Source organism: Schistocerca serialis, chromosome 7 (genome assembly GCF_023864345.2).
Source record: "Schistocerca serialis cubense isolate TAMUIC-IGC-003099 chromosome 7, iqSchSeri2.2, whole genome shotgun sequence".
Taxonomy (NCBI): domain Eukaryota; kingdom Metazoa; phylum Arthropoda; class Insecta; order Orthoptera; family Acrididae; genus Schistocerca; species Schistocerca serialis.
Window position 1 is genome coordinate 214,336,052 of NC_064644.1, and position 21,672 is coordinate 214,357,723.

Consider the following 21,672-nt stretch of genomic DNA (forward strand, 5'->3'; position numbering starts at 1 on the left):
CTTTGGTTTTGGTGATCAGGAATGGCGCCATTCCTTGCTTGCTCTCTTCGTTTCCGGTTGGTGGAAGTGAACCCAGGTTTCGTCCCCAGTAACGATTCTTGCAAGGAAGCCATCACCTTCTCGTTCAAAGTGCCGAAGAAGTTCTTCACAAGCATCAACATGTCGTTCTCTCATTTCAGGAGTCAGCTGCCATGGCACCCATCTTGCAGACACTTTTGAAACTGGAGCACATCATGCACAGTGTGGTGTGCTGACCCATGACTAATCTGTAAACATGCTGCAATGTCATGCAGTCTCACTCGGTGGATTTCCTTCACTATGGCTTCAACTGCTGCAATGTTCTGTGGAGTCACAACTCGTTGTGCCTGACCTGGATGAGGAGCATCTTCCACTGAATTCACACCATTTGTGAACTTCCTACTCCATTCGTGGACTTGCTGCTGTGACAAACATGAATCACTGTACTGAACCTTCATTCGTCGATGAATTTCAATAGGTTTCACACCTTCACTACGCAAAAACCGAATAACAGAATGCTGTTCTTCCCTGGTGCAAGTTGCAAGTGAAGCGGCCATCTTTATACTGATACTGCGATGGTATGTGTGCATCTGCACTATGCTGCCACCTACAGGCCATTCTGCATGCTGTTTGTAGCACGCTTACCAACTTACAGGATAACAACACGAAATTTCAATTTTTTATTACAGATTTACGGTTTTCATTTGACTCACCCTCATAGTAGGGAAGGATGAATACATCACAAAGACTAAAAAGCTTTTTGATGAAAACAGTATCAGATGAATAGATAGAGATCTAACATCAGAAGCACATAAAAAACTGGATGATAAGTTACAAACATATAAAGAAATCTTTCACATAGAGAATTACAACAGCTCAAGGTAATGAACCCATGCATCCCTACACTTAGGGCACAGATTAAGATCCATTAAAATTCATTGTCAATAAGGCCAATTATCAATGGAAGGGGGACCTATTCAGTAAAGTTGCCAAGAAATGTCCAAATTTCTTAAAGAAACATTATCATTTGAGTAAGTAATTTTGAATCAAAAGTAGTTATGAACTGACTAAGAATATTAGTAATATATGAATGTAGCAGTTGCCTGTACCATTGGAATCATTATGGAAAATTTGTGCAATTAGAGTAGGCTGTCAAATGATGAAATTAACAAATTTATTGATTTGTTGTCGCAAGCTTTGAAGTACAGTTACTTTAAGTTTGATGGAAACGTGTCTCCAAAATGATGGGCTTAGCATGGGAAGCTCCATATCCGACTTAGTGGTTGACATGTTCATCAACTGTCTAGAAAATCCAGATCTGTCAGTAAAGATAGTGTACTACTTTAGGAACGTTGATGACATAATGCTGCTGGTGAATGGCAATGATGATGTAATTCATACAATTGTAGACAGGTTCGATGGGCTACATCAAAAAATCAAGTTCACCTGCTAGAAAACAATGGTTCCATTGACTTCTGAGACATAAACATAAGGAATGATAATGTGAAAAATAGATTCTGGATTTTCAGAAAAAATACTGATACTGATATTACTATTGACTACCATTCAAATCAAGCAAATCAACATAAGAAGAATGCCTTCTTTTATTTTTCTATTAATCGCCTTCTTAAGCTCCCACTCTCTCCAGCTGAACAGGAAAAAGAATTGGGCACTATTCAACACATTGCCAGGGCAAACAACTGCCCACCTCATTATGTATATAAAGTTTACAAAAAAATTGTAAAAAAATACAAAAATGTAAGAGAAACGGTAGGTAGCAACAAAATGGAAGACAGGGATAAGAAAACATTTGCTTGCCATACTATGACGCCTTTAGTACAGAAACAGTATCAGTTTAAAAAACATAAAGGTTTCCTTCTCAACTACTAACAGGTTTGGCCATATTGTGACTAATGAGGTTGATAAAAGAAACATACACAAAGAATCAGGTGTGTACAGAACATATTGTCCAGGCTGTGACACCTGTTACGTGGAATGATGATGTTTGGATTGTGGGGCACTCAACTGCGCGGTTATCAGCACCGGTACAAATTCCCAACCTTTTCTCAGTCCAATCTTGCCACATCCATGAGTGATGATGAAATGATGAGGACAACGCAAATACCCAGCCATCTCGAGGCGGGTGCAAATCCCTGACCCCACTGGGAATCGAACCCGGGACCCCGTGCTCAGGAAGCAAGAACACGACTGCGAGACCACGAGCTCCGGACTAGAAGACTTGAGATCAAGTCTGGTGAGCATGTAGCTTTGGATAGGTGGGATATAGTTGGGAGATCCAACTTCACTGTCCACCTAGGTGACAGTGGACACACCCTCCTCTCTCTGAGGTGAGGAGTCAAGTTGTTGCACAAGGCTGAGAAAGGCAGATTCATGGACCTCCTGGAGGAGGTGGAGATATACTAACATCTGAGGTCATCTGATGTTCAGCTGCCAAGTGAGCAGATGTTGGTGAAGAGCAGCTGATCTTGGGAGCTCTTTGTTGATCTCCTGCTTTGCGGTAAGAGAGATCGTGAGCCAGGAGGGATACAGTACGGGAAATTTGGCCTGCCTTTAAATAGACAAGACTTGGCATGGTAGTATGTGAGAACATCGCTTATTATTAAGGATCATCATGTCTTTCTTTTTTTCTGGTGCTATTCAATGCTATACCTATTTTACCACCAAACAAGTAAATCACTATTCAGTTTTTGGCCTTAAAGGCAGCATAACATAGTTGGAGCTACACCATATACAGGGCTATTACAAATGATTGAAGCGATTTCATAAATTCGCTGTAGCTCCATTCATTGACATATGGTCACGACACACTACAGATACGTAGAAAAACTCATAAAGTTTTGTTCGGCTGAAGCCGCACTTCAGGTTTCTGCCGCCAGAACGCTCGAGAGCGCAGTGAGACAAAATGGCGACAGGAGCCGAGAAAGCGTATGACGTGCTGGAAATGCACTCACATCAGTCAGTCATAACAGTGCAACGACACTTCAGGACGAAGTTTAACAAAGATCCACCAACTGCTAACTCCATTCGCCGATGGTATGCACAGTTTAAAGCTTCTGGATGCCTCTGTAAGGGGAAATCAACGGGTCGGCCTGCAGTGAGCGAAGAAACGGTTGAACGCGTGTGGGCAAGTTTCACGCGTAGCCCGCGGAAGTCGACGAATAAAGCAAGCAGGGAGCTAAACGTACCACAGCCGACGGTTTGGAAAATCTTACGGATAAGGCTAAAGCAGAAGCCTTACCGTTTACAATCGCTACAAGCCCTGACACCCGATGACAAAGTCAAACGCTTTGAATTTTCGGCGCAGTTGCAACAGCTCATGGAAGAGGATGCGTTCAGTGCGAAACTTGTTTTCAGTGATGAAGCAACATTTTTTCTTAATGGTGAAGTGAACAGACACAATGTGCGAATCTGGGCGGTAGAGAATCCTCATGCATTCGTGCAGCAAATTCGCAATTCACCAAAAGTTAACGTGTTTTGTGCAATCTCACGGTTTAAAGTTTACGGCCCCTTTTTCTTCTGCGAAAAAAACGTTACAGGACACGTGTATCTGGACATGCTGGAAAATTGGCTCATGCCACAACTAGAGACCGACAGCGCCGACTTCATCTTTCAACAGGAATGTGCCCCACCGCACTTCCATCATGATGTTCGGCATTTCTTAAACAGGAGATTGGAAAACCGATGGATCGGTCGTGGTGGAGATCATGATCTGCAATTCATGTCATGGCCTCCACGCTCTCCCGACTTAACCCCATGCGATTTCTTTCTGTGGGGTTATGTGAAAGATTCAGTGTTTAAACCTCCTCTACCAAGAAACGTGCCAGAACTGCGAGCTCGCATCAACGATGCTTTCGAACTCATTGATGGGGACATGCTGGGCCGAGTGTGGGAGGAACTTGATTATCGGCTTGATGTCTGCCGAATCACTAAAGGGGCACATATCGAACATCTGTGAATGCCTAAAAAAACTTTTTGAGTTTTTGTATGTGTGTGCAAAGCATTGTGAAAATATCTCAAATAATAAAGTTATTCTAGAGCTGTGAAATCGCTTCAATCATTTGTAATAACCCTGTATTTATGTATGAAATTTTACGGCAATAGAGGGCATTTGTATGTTTTACTGAATGTACCTGGTTAAATCAGCCTTGTTATGTTGATCTTCATTATTTTACAGTTACGTTAACAGATCTTCATAGAAATTGCTTGTAAGGACTTTTATAATTCTTTTATATTAAATATGTAATGTATCACTTAAGCACTATGATATGAGTGACTACTCTAGGTTTTAGCTTTTGACGAATTTCAGTTTGGTATGTATCTGTATTTTGTCAAGATGATCTTCAACAAAATCTTTTTATTTCTTAATTTTTATTTCTAAAACAATGTAATAATTTTGTGTAAGATTGTTGTATGAACCTATTAATGATTCTTTGCATAGGTTTTGATGGATCACTTCACCTGTAAGATACGAGCAAGCATGCTGTATGTTGGCATTTCTTGAATATGTTAAAGTGATATGGAAATGTGCTTGCTGATTATAGACATTTAAAAGGAGGTTTTTAAACTACTGCATTGAAATGATACACTGTTAGTTAATTCATTACATAGAGGACATTACTTGCACTATATTACGTAAACTAAAACTGTTGTACTTGCTGTAAAGAACCGCTGCAGTTTCCTTCTGTGTAGACATTAGTAAGATCATACGGTGACGTGTACTACCATGAGTGGTATGCTGACCAGAATGGACGGCTGCCATTGAATAACATGGTGTTCTACTTCTTGTTCTATGTAAAGTAAATTAATTCTGATTCTGTAATTTTCCTTGTATTGCAGTGTTGAAGATGGCTATTTGCCAAAATCTAGATACACCAGAGTAATGAAAACTATTGGGATTGCGACTGATTGCTCTGCGCCTCTCCTTCTTTAGAGCCTACGGTCATTGTGCACAACAGTTCCTTATAGAATCAAAGCTTGGCATACAATAGTTTCTGGAAAAAGTAGCCATAAAAAAGTTCCAGCTCTGACCCAGTTAAAAACCCACATAATACTGACTTTTAAATCATTTTCTTGGAAGAAAATGTCTGGCTGCACTATATTTTTTTCTATCCCTGAAAGTTAGGGGAGGGGGAATGTCACATCCCTATTGCCCCTGAGCATGGATGGCCATGTCCCTCGATGTAACGAAGAACTTGAGAGAAAACCTAAGTTTACTATTACATATGTTCCTCAACCATACTATCACAATTGGAGGGAGACATTAATCATCCAGCAATTGAATGGGGAAATTACTGTGTCATAAGTGGTGAGCATGACAAGACACCCTGCAAAATAATATTACATGCTTTCTCTTCTTTTAAAAAAATTGGAACTAATAGTTCAGGAGTCCACTTATGATGAAAATATATTACGTATAATGGCTTAAGTAGACCTGACTTCTTAGTGATGTTCATGTTGAAATAAAGATTATGTAAGTTCAAAGGGTAAATAACACAAGCAGAAAGATTTCTGTGCTCAGTAAGCTAGATAAAAACAAAATCATGACATATATCAAAGAGGAAATCTAAACATTTACCTCAGGGCAAGGCACACAGAGGAAATGCAGCTCTAGTTTAAACGAACAGTTGACCACATATGTACCTAGTAGAGCAGTTCATGATAGGAGGACCCTCCATTCACTGTAAAGAAATGGAACTACTGTGAAATGGGTATAAAACAAGACATAGGGATATAGGCAGAGAAATACTGAGTGAAATTTTTTGGCTGTCAAAAGGGTAAAAATGTGTCAATCCTTCAAAGACTACTGTAGCAGAATCTCATCAAAAGTTTCTCATAAAACCCAAATAAATTATGATCATATATAAATGCTGCAGTTGCACCAAAGTTAGTATCCAGAGAGTCATAGATGATTCAGCAAAAATACTAAATTGTTTTTCTAAATGTTCCTTTACAAAGAAAGATACAGAGTGTTGCTCCAATTTAATTCTCACAACAATGCAAAGGTGAGTGATACAGACATTAGCGTCAATGGCCAATGTTATTGAAAAACAGGTACTGTTGAACAAGGCTCTTATGTCTGAAGGAGTTTCTGTAAGATAATATACAAAATTTTCTGCTCAGATAGCTCCCGTGTTAATCAAAATAGAACATAGATACCACGAACAAAAAGCTATGCCCTGTAGTTGGAAGAAAGCACGGGTCACCCCTGTCCACAAGAAGGGTAGCAGGTCGACTTCTTCGTATATACCGTATCCAGTATTAAGCCTAGTGACCTGTTATAGTCTCATTTCATCTCCATGCTGGTCTTTCTACATCTCTTCTGTGTCTAGGTTGATATTTGAGGATTTTTCAGAGGGTGTGACTGGTCTTCGTCTGTAGCGTGTGGTCTTTCCAAGTTGTTCTGTACCATGATGAAAATGGGTTTTATTTTCAGATCCTAAACAATGGCATCAGATCATTTCCTGTCTCACTGTGCGTAGTCAGCTTTTCGTTTCATGAACTGTGTCTCGGCACTCGTTAATCTCCATTTGTACTCTGTGCGGAATGTACAAGTTTCACTGTGATACAAGAGGGTAAGATTTACCAGAGTGTCGCATAGTTTAAGTCTGGTTTGCTGCTGAACAAGAGGTGGCCTGAAGATGCTATTTAACAGCCCTCTGACTTTTTGTTGCACATTGTTTTGTTGGGTGTACATGGATTTTGCCTTACAATATGGAAAGGATAGATTGCTATACAGCATACAATATGGGAAGGATAGATTGCTATTCAGCATCTAGAGGTGGTGTTGAGTCACAGACAGGTGCAATGAAAAAGAATGCTAGAAATATTGAGACATCAGACTAACTGCAAAGGAGCAGTTCCTCATCACCCAATAGCACTCCAGACTGGAGCAACTGAATTATGTCCTTTGCTAAGTTTTTAATTATCTGTCATCATGCCCAGAAATGTGGGTGTCCTACCAATCATCCTTGCCACCTGTTCAACCTACATAACCTGGTCCATTCCTATGCACTTCCACTTCCACTCCCTTGCCAGAAATGTCATACCCCTGTGGAAGACTCAGGTAAAAGACCTGCCCGATTCACCCACCCAGCACATTCTACTCCAGTCCTGTCACAAGCTTTGTAGTATATCATCAGAGGCAGGGCCACGTGTGAAAGCAGCCATGTCACACAATAGCTCTGCTGCAATATCTGCATAGCATTTTATGCAGGCATGACAATCAACCAAATGGCCACTGCCGAACTGTGGCCAAGAACAGATTTGACCACCTAGTTGCACAGCACACTGCTGAGCACAACATGCTCGAGTTCAATGGCTGCTTCACAACCTGTGCCATTTGGATCCTTCCCTCCAGCACCAGCTTTTCTGAAATTTGTAAATGGGAGTTACTCTTGCAACACATCCTTTGCTTCTTCAGTCCTCCTGGCCTAAATATCTTCTAACCCACTGACTCCACACCATCTATCGCACAGTTCCCCTTCCTCTGTCATGTTATCTCTGCCCCCTCCCCACCCAATTAATTCCAAGTCATCTTCAGTGTGTGGGGGACAAAATCACCAGATCTGGTGCCCATGTGTCTCATGCCTAATGTATCTGCTGTCCCATCCCTCCCTCCTACAATCCTATTCTGCACACCCGCAGCCTCCCTTCGAGCCGCTAGCTACCTGCCTCCAATCCCCCCTCCTACTTCCCATCTCCTCCTCTCTCTACCTACCCCTTTGTTTTTTGTACTCTGGCCCATTAAAGGATTTTTTCTGAAAGTTAGTTTTTATTCTTTATTGAGTGCCTATTTACAACTCAATGCTTTTGCTATTGAGTGAGTGGTCTCCTTTACTCCTAAATTATTTATGGGCTATGTCCTTCATTGGACGTAGAAAATGCTCACACACACAGCCTCCGTCTTCTCTGGGCACCAAGGCCTGACTGCTAGCTGTTGTCTACAGTCATGACAGCACCTGGAGATGACAGTGGCCGTGTGTTTGTGAGTTGTGAATGTGTTTCAGTTGTGTACATCTGATGGACTTAGTCCGACAGCTTAATATTTATAGCATTGTTTTACACTGTGTCTGCCTTGCGACTCAACACTACTTCTACATAGTGAGTAGCAATCTGTCCATTCCATATTGTTGTTATTACATCCTTGATTTTCCATTGTTTGAGGGTGTACCCTAGTTATTTGAATCTGAAACTTACTCTAGAGTTGCATTCTCTGTTGAAATTTTAGTTCTCTTCTGACCTTTCCCCTGAAGACCTTAACTTTGGTTTTATTGAGGGAGCTCTCCATATTGTACATTTTTACTCTGGTGTGCAGGTTATGCACTGATCTGTGTAGATTATTAACAGATCCTGCAAAAAGTACCTGGTCACCTGCAAACAGTAACATATCTAGGTCACTTCATCTACCTGGATTCTGCCAAGAGGTTTTTGTCTCTATTCACTGATGATTTTATTTAAATATGAGGGTTGCGCAGAAAGTAATGCACCGCATTTTTTCTCAGCTGTAAACAATGCTAAGAATGCAAATTGTTACGTATGTAATGTTTGAATTCTCCTGAGTGAGCACGCCAAGTTTCTGTCACTTCCAACAGATACCGTAGCTGCGGAACAGTTCCAAAATGCCGTCTGTAGATGATGTATGTTACAAGCAATGTATCATCATTGAATTTCTCACTGCAGATAAAGAAACTGTGGAGAATATTCACAAACATTTTTGCAAAGTCTAGGGAGCACCTGCTGTTGACGGAAGTACAGTTAGTTGCTGGGCACGGAGGGTGAAGCCATCAGAAGTCGGTTTGGTGGAGCTCCACGATTTGCAGCTGTCGGAGAGACGATCCACGGCTGTCACACCTGACATGTTGTAGCGAGTTAATGTTGTCATTGGTGAGGACAGACGCTTTACAACTCAGCAGTTGGTGCTGCATCTATCAATCAGCGAAGAGGAAGTATGGCTGCAATTATCTGCGTTCTTGAATATTCAAAGTGTGTGCAAGATAGGTCCTGGGGTGTCTAACAGTGGATCACAAATTGCCCAGAAAAAAACATTTGTCTTATATTTGGTGCAACATTTTGAAGCTGAGGGGGAGGCCTTCTTGTTCTGGGTTGTGACAGATGTTGAAATCAGAGTTCACCATTTTAAGCCCGAAACAAAATGACAGTCAATGGAATTGTGCCATTCCCACTGAAGAAAAAAATTCAAAGCAACTGCTTCCACTGGTAAGGTCATGATAACCATGTTCTGGGACTGTGAAGGTGTGATTCTCATTGCTGTGATACCAAGAGGCAGTACCATTAATTCCAAAGCATATGTCAACACATTAACAAAACTCAAGACACACTTCTGGCAACTTTGGCTCTGCAGCAACCCAGAAGATGCTTTGCTGCAACATGATAACGCTCGGCCCAACACAAGTCTGAGGACTCCTGAACACATTGCAAAACATGGTTGGACAGTGTTACACCATCCACCCTACAGCCCTGACCCAGCCCCTCAGACTTCTTCTTGTTTGGGCCATTAAAGGATGCCATTCATAGAAGACATTTTGCGGACAATGAGGAGGTTATTCACACAGTGAAGCACTGGCTCTGCCACCAGGACAAGGAGTGGTACTGACAGGCCCTTGTTTCGTGTTGAGGAAGGCCTTTGAACGGTATGGAGTTGAGGAGGTTATTCACACAGTGAAGCACTGGCTCCACCACCAGGACAAGGATGGTACCGACAGGGCATACAGGCCCTTGTTTTGTGTTGGAGGAAGGCCATTGAACGTGATTGAGATTATGTGAAAAAATAGGGGGTGTAACTAAAACACAACTCTTTCATGTGTGTAATTCTCATTATGTTTAATAAAGAATTGCTGGAGAAGCAAAAAAAAAAAAAAAAAAAAAAAAAAAAAAAAATGTGGTGCATTATGTTCTGGGCAACCCTCATAGATGTTTAATAGAAATGGTGAGAGACAACATCCTCATCTAACTCCATGCTCAATGTGTTTCCATTTTTACACCTATTGTTCAGTTCTGCCTGAAATCAAAGAGTGTATGTGCTCTAAATTCCTTTTATGATGTGTGTTGGAGTACCACTTTCTGTCCAAAATTTCCAAAGTTTTTGCTTGTTAACTGTGTTCTTTAAACCAATCAAGGTCAGATGTGTTTCTAGGTTGAATTCTTTCCTTTTCTCAGTTAGCATCTTGAGTGTGAAATGGCCATCTTCACATGATCTGTCTTTCTGGAATACATCCTACTCTTCTTACAATAGTAGTTCATAAAAATGTTATTAACTTTGATATTATGAATGCTGGAATAAATTTTACCAGTGTTGAGCAAGCTTATTCCATTGCAGGTTCTGATATCACCTTCTTTATGGTTTTGGATGGCAACTGTCTCTGTCATCTTTGTGATTGAGTTTGTTCCCCAGATCACGTTTATGAAGTTCTGCACCTGTTGTTCTAATATTCTATAACTGACTTTAAAAGTTCCACATTAATGCCATCCTCCCCAGGATATCTGCTACTTTTACTGGATTTCATCTGGTGTGTTAGTGTCTATTAGATATATTTCCTCTTGTCGATATCCAGTTTTATTCTAGGTCTATAGCTCTTGAAAATAATGTTGTCAGATCTCTTTATCATATGAATGTCTGACTTGCACCTTACTTTTCTCTTTAGTTTCTTAATGTTTTTGAATGTTGAGGATTCAATCTTTCTATCTCTTTTTCTAGGTGGTTGGTGAAATGGCCCCATTTTTCACAGTGCCTTTTTCCAGTCTCTCTTTTAGCCACTGCTCATTTCCTTTCCCACTCTGTGAAATCTTATGCTTCCTTTGTTGCCAAATATCACTTACAAGCATTTCTGTCATCTTTGATAACTTTCTTCATATCCTTGACCTAGATATTCAATCTTTGTTTTCTACCGCAATGCTTCTTCATTCCTATGCTTTCATTTGCTGCTGCTTTCAAAATTTGTATCAGGTTTCCCATCATATTTCATCTGTTTCTCCTACTTCATACTTCTATTTTTCTTAATCTGCATTGTTACAGCCATTTTATACTTTTGATCTTCTAATAGCTCCATTCTATAGTGCGGTGGGTTTGACCTACGTGGCTCTCTTATCTTTGTGTTGTCTTTTAGTCATCTGTGTGGAAATCTTGCTGCACCTACCAGAAGGTGATGGTTTGTATCAGTTTTATATGCTTTAAAGACTCTTGTGTCAAGCAACATTCTCAACTTGTTGGTTATAATGTAGTCTACGGTTGATGCTTGTCCTCTTGCAGACAAAGCACATTTGTGAGAGTTCTTGTACAGGAATAATGAGTGCAGCAGAACTGCCCCACAACATTGGTGTTCAGTCTCACTGATGGCCATCTGTTGTAGAATACTAGAATATATTCTGAGCCCAAATACGAGGGCTATCCACAAAGTACATTACGTTTTCATTTGTGTCCGTTAGGGGCGGGGCTAACGCGGCCATCTTGGTGTCATGGCATTCCGCCGCTCAGTCGGCATCCTGCTGTGCTAGTGAGAGGTTCGTGCTGTACTCCGTTGAGTTACTGTGACAGTTTGAAATGTCAGCGTTAATTGAAAATTCCGCGAAGTGTGAAGTGCATGCCGTAATAAGGTTTCTGACTGCAAAAAACTGTACACTGATAGAAATCTATCGGCAGCTTTGTGAAGCGTATGGGGACAACATAATCACTGAAGGTGGAGTGAGTCAATGGGTCATAAAATTTAAAAATGGCCGAACTAATGTTCACGACAAAGAGCGAAGTGGAAGACCCAGCATAGTGACTGCCGAACTTGTCGAAACAGTCGATGCCGTGGTCAGTGAAAACCGTAATTTCACAATAACGGAACTCTCTATGAGTTTTCCACAAATTTCACGAAGTTTGTTGCATGAAATCATTACTGAAAAGCTCGGTTACCACAAGTTTTGTGCAAGATGGATACCAAAAATCTTGACAGAGATTCACAAAAATCAGCGAATGGCTGCAGCTTTAACGTTTTTGGACGCTTACGAGAAAGATGGTGACTCATTACTCGATCACATCGTTACTGGTGATAAAACACATATTAAGCATGTGAACTGCGAGACAAAATTGCAGTCAATGCAGTGGGGGCACACAAATTCCGCCCAAAAACCCAAGAAATGCATGCAGACAATGTCGGCAAGGAAGGTGATGGCGACTGTCTTTTGGGACAGAAAAGGTGTGATTTTTGTGGATTTCCTGGAAAGAGGCACTACAATAAACTCTCAAAGGTATTGCCAAACTCTGCACAACCTCAGAAGAGCAATAAAAAACAAGTGCAGGGGAAAGTTGAGCTCAAAGATCTTGCTGATCCATGACAAAGCCCGGGCCCACACGGCAAATGCCACTCGTGAAGTTCTCGAATCTTTTAAGTGGGAGTTGTTTCCTCATCCGCCGTACAGTCCCGACCTGGCACCGAGCGACTTCCACTTATTCCCAGCAATGAAGAAGTGGTTGGCTATGCAGCGTTATGACGACGACGCACAGCTTCAAGAAGAGGTAACCACATGGTTGAAGGCGCAGGCGGCCGAATTTTATGATGAAGGAACTTCCAAGCTCGTCCATCGCTACGATAAGTGCTTTAATTTAAATGGCAACTATGTAGAAAAGTTGTATTTAAGTGCGGCTTTCATCTGTATATAATAAAAAAAATTTCCAATACTTTATTTATTTTTAATTCCAAAACGTAATGTACTTTGTGGATAGCCCTCGTATAATGAGGTTTACACAACATAGTTTCAACCATATTGGATTCCAAAACATTTGTAATGTGAAACCAAACTAGCACTTTTCTCACACGACACGCTGAAAGCCGTGGATCAAGACAACCAGATGAATGAGGTATTTCTTGACTTCTGAAAAGCACTTGACTTGTACCACACTAATTTTTACTAACAAATGTACTATCACATGAAAACAAAATATGTGACCAGATTGAGGATTTCTCGTTAGGAAGGCCACAGCATGTTATTCAGGATGGAGAGTTGTCGACACAAATATGCTCCAGGGAAGTGTACAGGGACTCATGCTGCTCAGTTTACATGTTAATGGTCTGGCAGACAATATTAATAGTAACCTCAGACTTTTTGCCAATTACGCAGTAATATACTATGGAGTACTGCAGGAAAAAAGTTGCACAGTTATTGACGCATATAAGATTTCAAAGTAGTGCATAGGTTGGCAAGTTTCTTTAAATGTACATAAATTAAAACTGCACACTTCACAAAACAATAGGACTAGTGTGTCATGATTGGAATCAATCAACTCAGGCAAATATTTGGGTAGAACAATTTTTATGGTTACGAAATTGAATGCTCACATAGGTTCGGTTGTATGTAAAGCTGCTGGCAATATTCAGTTCATTGATAGGATACTGGGAAAACGCAATCAGTCCATAAAGGGGACTACGCACATTTTGTGGACACACAGAAAAAGGACTAACGGGGGATAGTTAACATATTCAAAGATTCAGATTTGTTGATTCATGGCAGAGCATCCAGGGGGAAAAAAAAGAAGGGGGGGGGGGGGGGGGGAACCACACCTGAATTGGTAGACACTTAAAGATAAAATGCAAATTATCCTGCAGAAGCCAACTTCATGTATCAACCCCTTCTGCATCACTCCCACATACTAATCACAGCAAGCACAAAGGAATTTAAGCAGCCATTCTCCCAGCACTCTATATATGACTTGGATACTGTACCATGCCCTTCACCGTAGTTTGCAGAGCATGTCTGTAGATGCAGAGGTCTGGAATGTGGCCCTGTGTGTGTCGCAGTCATGATATACCAATATATGTCGCAGAACAGAGAAGGGCAGCACAATTGGTCACGGGTTTGTTTAATCTGTGGGAGAGTGTCACAGAGATACTGAAGGAACTGAACAGGAAGACTCTTCAAGATAGATGTAAACTATCACAAGACTGTCTATTAACCAAGTTTCAAGAACCAGTTTTAAATGATTAATCTAGGAATATATTGCAACTCCCCACATAACGCTCACATAGGGATTGTGAGGATAAGATTAGCCTAAGTACTGCATGCACAGAGGCACTCAACAATTATTCTTCCTATGCTCCATATGTGAATGGAACATGAAGAAACCCTAACAAATTGTACAATGGGATTTACCTTCTGCCATGGAACTTACAGTGGTTTGCAGAGTATAGATACAGATGTAGGAAACATCTGGAGGCATTTGAAACATAGTGCTTGAGGTGGATGGAAGAAATCTTGTGGATAGCAAAACGCACAAATGAAGGAACTCTTAAAAGAATGGGGTGGGGGAAATCTCTCTACTGTGAATACAATAGTTTTCTAATTAATTTAATGGTAGGAATGATTCAGGACAAAGTATAGTGCTTTGACAAAGTTCAGCTAAAATTGCCAGGAGGATCTAGACTGCGATACTGAGCAGTTTCATTTTAGAAAATATAAAGACCAGTAGGAAACACAGGAGATTGGAGAAGAATGGCTGCCAGCTAATCTTCAAACTGAGAATTAAGAAGTAGCATTGATAACATTAAGCAGTATAGTGCTAGTTTATAGTTGTGCAGTATATGGATTAAGTTTCTAATATGTGGTTAAAAATATGAAGCAGTCACCAACCTGAAGATAGAACTGAACAAGACAATGCTTTAGTAGGTATGGTGTCCGCCTCGATAGCTGAGTGGTCAGCATGAGGGAATGACATGCTGAGGGGCCCGGGTTCAATTCCCAGCTGGGTCGGAGATTTTCTCCGCTCAGGGACTGGGTGTTATGTTGTTGTCGTCATCGTCATCTCACCCCATCGACGCGCAAGTTGCCAAAGTGACTTCAAATCAAAAGACTTCCACCAGATGACCAGTCTACTTGACAGAAGGCCCTAACCACATGACATTTCCTTTCAGTAGGTATGGTCCTGTGAGAGATGTCATGCTGTTGCCTTTGCCCTTTGAACTGACTTAACCAGTTACAGGGGGGCCTACAGTTTAACATGGATTCTGAAGCAAGATGCAACTTGGCATTTTGCACATTAACAAACACTGACAGAAGTGAAGGAAGTGATAAGTGCTAGATTAAAAACCTAGAAATGACTCGGGATCTAACCCGTGACCTTTGCAGTCTGGCACTTTGCCACTAACACTTATCTTTTGTTAATGTTTATCCTGCCCATTCCACATCCCTGAAGGTTGCCCTCGTTCATATCTACAGATGATGTTAGGTGGACATAAAAATGAATTGGTGTATGCCACAAGAAGGATATTAGTCAAATCATTGCATACTAAAAAATTCTTCCTCGTGACTACATATATTATTAACTGAAGCTAGAATGATTCATGTTACATATGACAAAGTTCAGCTAAAATTGCAATATGCATCAAATAAATCTAATGAGAAGAAAACTTATTACACTAATTCGAATGAAAATACCAAAGTTTTCAATGCTTCTAAACTACAACATGCTGCTTCTACAGCAAAATAAAACATATGTACTTGAACAGCAGTACTGCAATTGTTAAAATAAATGCCTGACAATGGTCATACATTTGCAACAAGAAACACATCACATCATGTACAATATATTTTATTTTCTAACGCCAATAATATTTTATGTAAAGTACATTAATAGTCTGAACAGATGAAATTAGCTTTGCTTCTTGACAATTCTGTATTAAGCAGCAGATACACAGGCAGCAAATAAACTTGGAAACCAATATAACACATCTTTAACATCTTGCGTGTCAATCCAAGCAAGACCTTCTTTGACCATATAATCAAGTGCTTTTTGAGCACGGTTTCTCTCCCACCGCAACTGATCCTGTAAGTCGGATACAGAGACATTTGCTTTCCCACTATTAGCAGCTTGTTGCAGAACAGCTGTATGGTCCATACTGAGTTCACCTGGTACTGACTGAACTAAGTACTGTCCTTTACCAATTGGTACAACAGAAAATCCGTCTCCAAAAATTCTAAGTTTTTTCGCTGCACTTAGAAGGTCGTCTACTGTAATATCCTGATGCTGTTTATTCTTGCCTCTAGCTTGTATCAAACGGTGTCTTAGTTCGTCTAAACTAATAAGACCACCGTTTTTATAGTTGGTTGCTAAACAGACTTCCACTATTTGTACACTTAGTTCATAGTAAAAGTCGCCAATTCCGAGAACCGACCAGAAGCCTTTGCCGGACGCCAAAGGGTCGACGCCAATTGATGCACACATTTCCTGAAATTGTCTTCTGAATTGGGCATTTTTCTTGATTTCTTTTTTATGTTTGGATGCGAATTCTTCAAGATTTGCTCGGAAAACTTCAAGCTGTTTCGTCATTTGCTCCAACTGATTTTCCTGCAGTTCAGTGCCCTTGTCTTTGTATTTCTCTTGTTCCAGTCTTTGCTTTTGTATAGCACCAACTCCAGCCCGCCTCCTCATTATCAGCTAACTTCTTTTACGTAGACAGTTTAGACGTATTTCCTAATTTTTAATTTGATCCCAAACCACTGGATATTAATGTTCATAAGATAAACATACTTCTTTCACACTTAACTTGGGTATCGCACGTCTCTACAGAAACACATCTCAGTCTACACAACACAACTTCCGGAATGAACTATGAAGGAATTGACTGTTAGTGTTCACTGTTGACACTTTCCAGTCCCGAGTCTTCCTTAAAATAAAAAAAACGCAAGTCAAAGAATTTATAAAAACATCTGACTATCTTGCGTGGTTGACAGCTGCAATGCTAGTGGTGTCTTTGGAGGTGTCTTTGATACTTGTAAATACAGTGTGTATAGGGATTATGGAATTCGTAGTAGCGCAATGTATAAGTGTGTCAGATGTATGAAAATAGTGTTAAGCTCGTGTTGTTATTGGGAAACTAATTAACCATGACTTCAAATTTAAGAGAAAAGTGGCTCGACCACCTAAATAGCACTTGGGTGAATGAAAACTGCGAATATGTAGTAACCGGTCATAATTTAGTATCGCTTTTTAGCCGATTGTTAGCAAATAAAGAAGTCATTTTGACACCAGCATCACATATCAAACCTAATCAAGATGCTGGGTTACCTGATTTTGAATGCGAATCACCAACAGCAGCTGAACTCGACCATCACATAACAAGTTTACTGGCGGCTCAATTAGAGCTTGCCCAACATGTTTGTGCAGATTCATCTTTTTCGTTGGTGTTGATGCACAGGCTGCTGGTTTTGCGTCGAATATTTTATGCAATTTGGGCCAAATATCACGACAAGGACAAGGTATGTGAGAATGACAGTTCTCCTAGACACTTTGTTTTATGTGTTTATGATAGAAGTTTGCGCATTGGATCCATAATAAAGAAATGACAGTTGCCAAGAACGTAAGAAACTGTTAATACTTTGTAGACTACAACCGTATGTACATTTAAATGCAATGGTGTTCAAGCAATAGAGTGTTTTCATTGTTTTGTTCAGTATTGGTTTAGCGACAAGTTGATGTGGTACTTGGGGAACACATTGTTCTCCGTTATTTAATGTATTTACGTATGAGGATACATACTGGCCATTTACAAATGTGAATAGCCTGTTCATTGTAGTTCAGCAATAGGAATTTGTAAATCCTTGTCATGCTATTAATTCCCTGGAGCCATAGTAATGATATGTTATACGATGTTGAACATTGCAGAAACACAAAAATAGAACTGATATACCCACATTCATTCAACTTACCGTGAGTGAGCTGGCCTTCAAGAATGTGGAATAAGTATGATTAAAGAAATAAATTTATTATAATTTTTTGTTCAAGCTCACATTGCATTCCATAAATAAGATTCTTTTGTAATATGAACCAACTCAAATTATAGATAAATGGGCAGAAGCATACACTGAAAACTACTTACGCCAAGTGTACTAACAACTAATTGCAACTAATGCTGATCTGCTCATACAGATAATTGTAGGAATTACTTCTAAATTATGTTCTGTATGTTTGGTTTATTAGGAAAAAAGATTACTTTGATAAAAGCCACTGCTTTCTTTTTTTCTATACCTCAGCTGCTGTTTTCTTCTAGTACTCCAAAGCATTTATGTAACTTAACACTGGTCATTGTCTATATATATATTGGCAAAGTCAAATCTGGTTAATATAAACATTAGAGTGATGTGAAATGTACATAGCTCAGCTGTTCCAATAAATTTGTAAATTCTGTGGCTAATGGGATATTCTTTTAATCTGTTTCTGAATATCTGGGCTGTCTGATGGTTGTTGGTAACCTGTTATAGACTTTTACGTCAGAGTGTAAAACTCCATACAGAACTGCATAATTTATGGGCAGTTGTTTTTGCTCCTAGTACTGTGGTTACATAATTCATCCTGAATTCACTCGTATTGTTGACTACAAATATCATTAGACAGAAAGGGCTGTACATTTAAGAATCTCTAGTTTCTGGAAGAGAGTTCTGCCTGGTGTTCAGTTATGAACTTTACACAGCATTCTTGCTGCATGGTTCTGTGCAATAAATAGTTTTTTGATCCTGGATGGATTATCCCTGAATATTACAGCTTAGTGAAGTACTGAGTGAAAGCATCTCATTTGCAGATCAACAGAAATGCTCAGCTCAACTCATGCACATGATGGTACATTTCATTTTATTATCCATCTGTATGCCTACGAATTTCACATATGTTGCTTCATCTAGTGTACTGTTTCTCAAAGTGGGGTCCACGAGACCTAACCAGGGGGTCCGATATGCATAAAAATTGAAATGCATTGTGATAAAATGGAACTCACAGCTGTTGTGCAAGAATTATTTAAGTATGACATCAGTGTGTGTGCAAGTGCTTGCCCACACACACACACACACACACACACACACAAGGGAAAAAGTTTTACTGTAGAAAATAGCTATTAGAGACAGTGTTCGTGGAATGTGAGTGGAGATGAATAAACAGCATATGTATACGTACTGATTATACGTACTGATTTGTCCTCAGCCAATTGTTTCCTGAGCTGCTCAACATTCTTTTGTATGGTGATATTTGTTAAGTTCACACTGGATTGATAATTGTAATCGTCTGCAGTGACATGAAAGACTGTTGATGATGTTAAGTCGGATAATGCTTGTGAAAGTGAGCCTTCACAAGCTGCTAGAAGTGAAGTTGAAGGAAAGAACAGAAAACTAGGCAGGAATTGCGATGACTACTTTCGTTATGGATTTACACACATAGGCAGTGATGACAGCTGGTAGCCTCAGTGTGTGTGGTGTTATGAAATACTGGTCAATGAAAACATGAAACTTGTTAATTTTCGAAGTCAATTGGATAAGAAACATGAGGGACACATTGGTAGGTCAAAAGATTTTTTTATTTTTAAATAAATACCCTCAGGGAGATGAAATGCAGTAAAAATGTAATGTCAGAGACTGCAGTGGTTGGTAATACTAATGTGAAATCTACTTTAGCTTCATATCATGTATCATTGATAATTGATACATCTAGGAATCCCTATACAGTTGTGGAAAATTTAATCTTATCAGCTGCGAAAGTTGTGTGAAATTATGATAAGTGATACAGCTGCTAAGGAAATATACTAAATGCCCCATTCAAATGACACGATTAAAACAATAATTGACAATATGTCTTTCAATGTGAAAGAACAGTTAATTTCAAAAATTCAGTGTAGCTAATGTTATTCATTACAACTTGATGAAAGCAAGATGGAAAAGCAAATCTGTTGATTTTCATCTGTATTGAGTGTAAACAGACAGGAGCTGTTGTTTTCTACAGAGGTTCTTCGAACAATGACAGAAGATGTGTGCTGTGCACTTAATGAGCTTATGATAAACAATGATATTAGGTGGGATAAATGTGTAGTTGTCACTACGGGCAGAGCATGTGCTCTTACAGGTTCGAAGACAGACTTAACGGCTCCAGTGAAACCTTTAGCACCAGAAGTAAAGTGTATTCATTGCTTCATACACAGAGAAGTTTTAGCAGTGAGAAAAATACCTGAGTATTTGAAATGTGTTCTGGTTGAAGTAACAAAACTTGTTAACTTCATTAAATTGCATTCTCTAAACTCCTGTCTTTTCACTGTTTTACATGAAGAAATTGGCAGTAGACACACTCAACTTTTCTTACATACTGAAGTGCATTGGCTGTCATTTTTTTGAGCTGCCTGATGAAGTATGCATGTTTCCTTTAGACAAGAAATCCTCTTTATGAAGCGAGAAATTGTGTGATTTTGATTTGTTGAGAAAACTGGCCTATTTGGTGTGGAACTTCCCCAATGAACTTAGATCTTAACATTTCCCAGGTTGAGAGTAAAGTTCTACATCTACATTTATACTCCGCAAGCCACCCAGCGGAGTGTGGTGGAGGGCACTTTATGTGCCAGTGTCATTACCTCTCTTTCCTGTTCCAGTCGCGTATGGTTCGTGGGAAGAACGACTATCTGAAAGCCTCCGTGCGCGCTCTAATCTCTCTAATTTTACATTTGTGATCTCCTCGGGAGTTATAAGTAGGGGGAAGCAATATATTCAATACCTCATCCAGAAACGCACCTTCTCGAAACCTGGCGAGCAAGCTACACCGCGATGCCGAACGCCTCTCTTGCAGAGTCTGCCACTTGAGTTAGTTAAACATCTCCGTAACGCTATCACGGTTACCAAATAACCCTGTGACGAAACGCGCCGCTCTTCGTTGGATCTTCTCTATCTCCTCCGTCAACCCGATCTGGTACGGATCCCACACTGATGAGCAATACTCAAGTATAGGTCGAACGATTGTTTTGTAAGCCACCTCCTTTGTTGATGGACTACATTTTCAAAGGACTCTCCCAATGAATCTCAACCTGGTACCCGCCTTACCAACAATTAATTTTATATGATCATTCCACTTCAAATCGTTCCGCACGCATACTCCCAGATATTTTACAGAAGTAACTGCTACCAGTGTTTGTTCCACTATCATATAATCATACAATAAAGGATCTTTCTTTCTATGTATTCGCAATACATTACATTTGTCTATGTTAAGGGTCAGTTGCCACTCCCTGCACCAAGTGCCTATCCGTTGCAGATCTTCCTGCATTTCGCTACAATTTTCTAATGCTGCAACTTCTCTGTATACTACAGCATCATCCGTGAAAAGCCGCATGGAACTTCCGACACTATCTACTAGGTCATTTATATATATTGTGAAAAGCAATGGTCCCATAACACTCGCCTGTGGCACGCCAGAGGTTACTTTAACGTCTGTAGACGTCTCTCCATTGATAACAACATGCTGTGTTCTGTTTACTAAAAACTCTTCAATCCAGCCACACAGCTGGTCTGATATTCCGTAGGCTCTTACTTTGTTTATCAGGCGACAGTGCGGAACAGTATCGAACGCCTTCCGGAAGTCAAGAATAATAGCATCTACCTGGGAGCCTGTATCTAATATTTTCTGGGTCTCATGAACAAATAAAGCGAGTTGGGTCTCACATGATTGCTGTTTCCGGAATCCATGTTGATTCCTACATAGTAGATTCTGGGTTTCCAAAAACGACATGATACTCGAGCAAAAAACACTTTCTAAAATTCTACAACAGATCGACGTCAGAGATATAGGTCTATAGTTTTGCGCATCTGCTCGACGACCCTTCTTGAAGACTGGGACTA

The 21,672-nt window shown here is 40.0% G+C and overlaps 2 protein-coding genes across 2 annotated transcripts in view; one reads left to right on the forward strand and one right to left on the reverse strand.

The window, feature by feature from the left end:
• Positions 1-15,545: 15,545 nt before the first annotated feature.
• Positions 15,546-16,686, reverse strand: LOC126412302 (vacuolar-sorting protein SNF8). The gene has a single exon (XM_050081823.1). The coding sequence runs from the start codon at positions 16,460-16,462 to the stop codon at positions 15,710-15,712; it is 753 nt and encodes a 250-aa protein (XP_049937780.1). The 5' UTR covers positions 16,463-16,686; the 3' UTR covers positions 15,546-15,709.
• Positions 16,687-16,821: 135 nt separating this feature from the next.
• LOC126413339 (probable E3 ubiquitin-protein ligase HERC1) overlaps positions 16,822-21,672 on the forward strand; it is a 722,413-nt gene continuing 717,562 nt past the window's right edge. Inside the window, exon 1 of the mRNA XM_050083249.1 lies at positions 16,822-17,289. Within this exon, the coding sequence (XP_049939206.1) occupies positions 16,918-17,289 (372 nt within the window). The 5' untranslated portion in view covers positions 16,822-16,917. The remainder of the gene's footprint in view (positions 17,290-21,672) is intronic.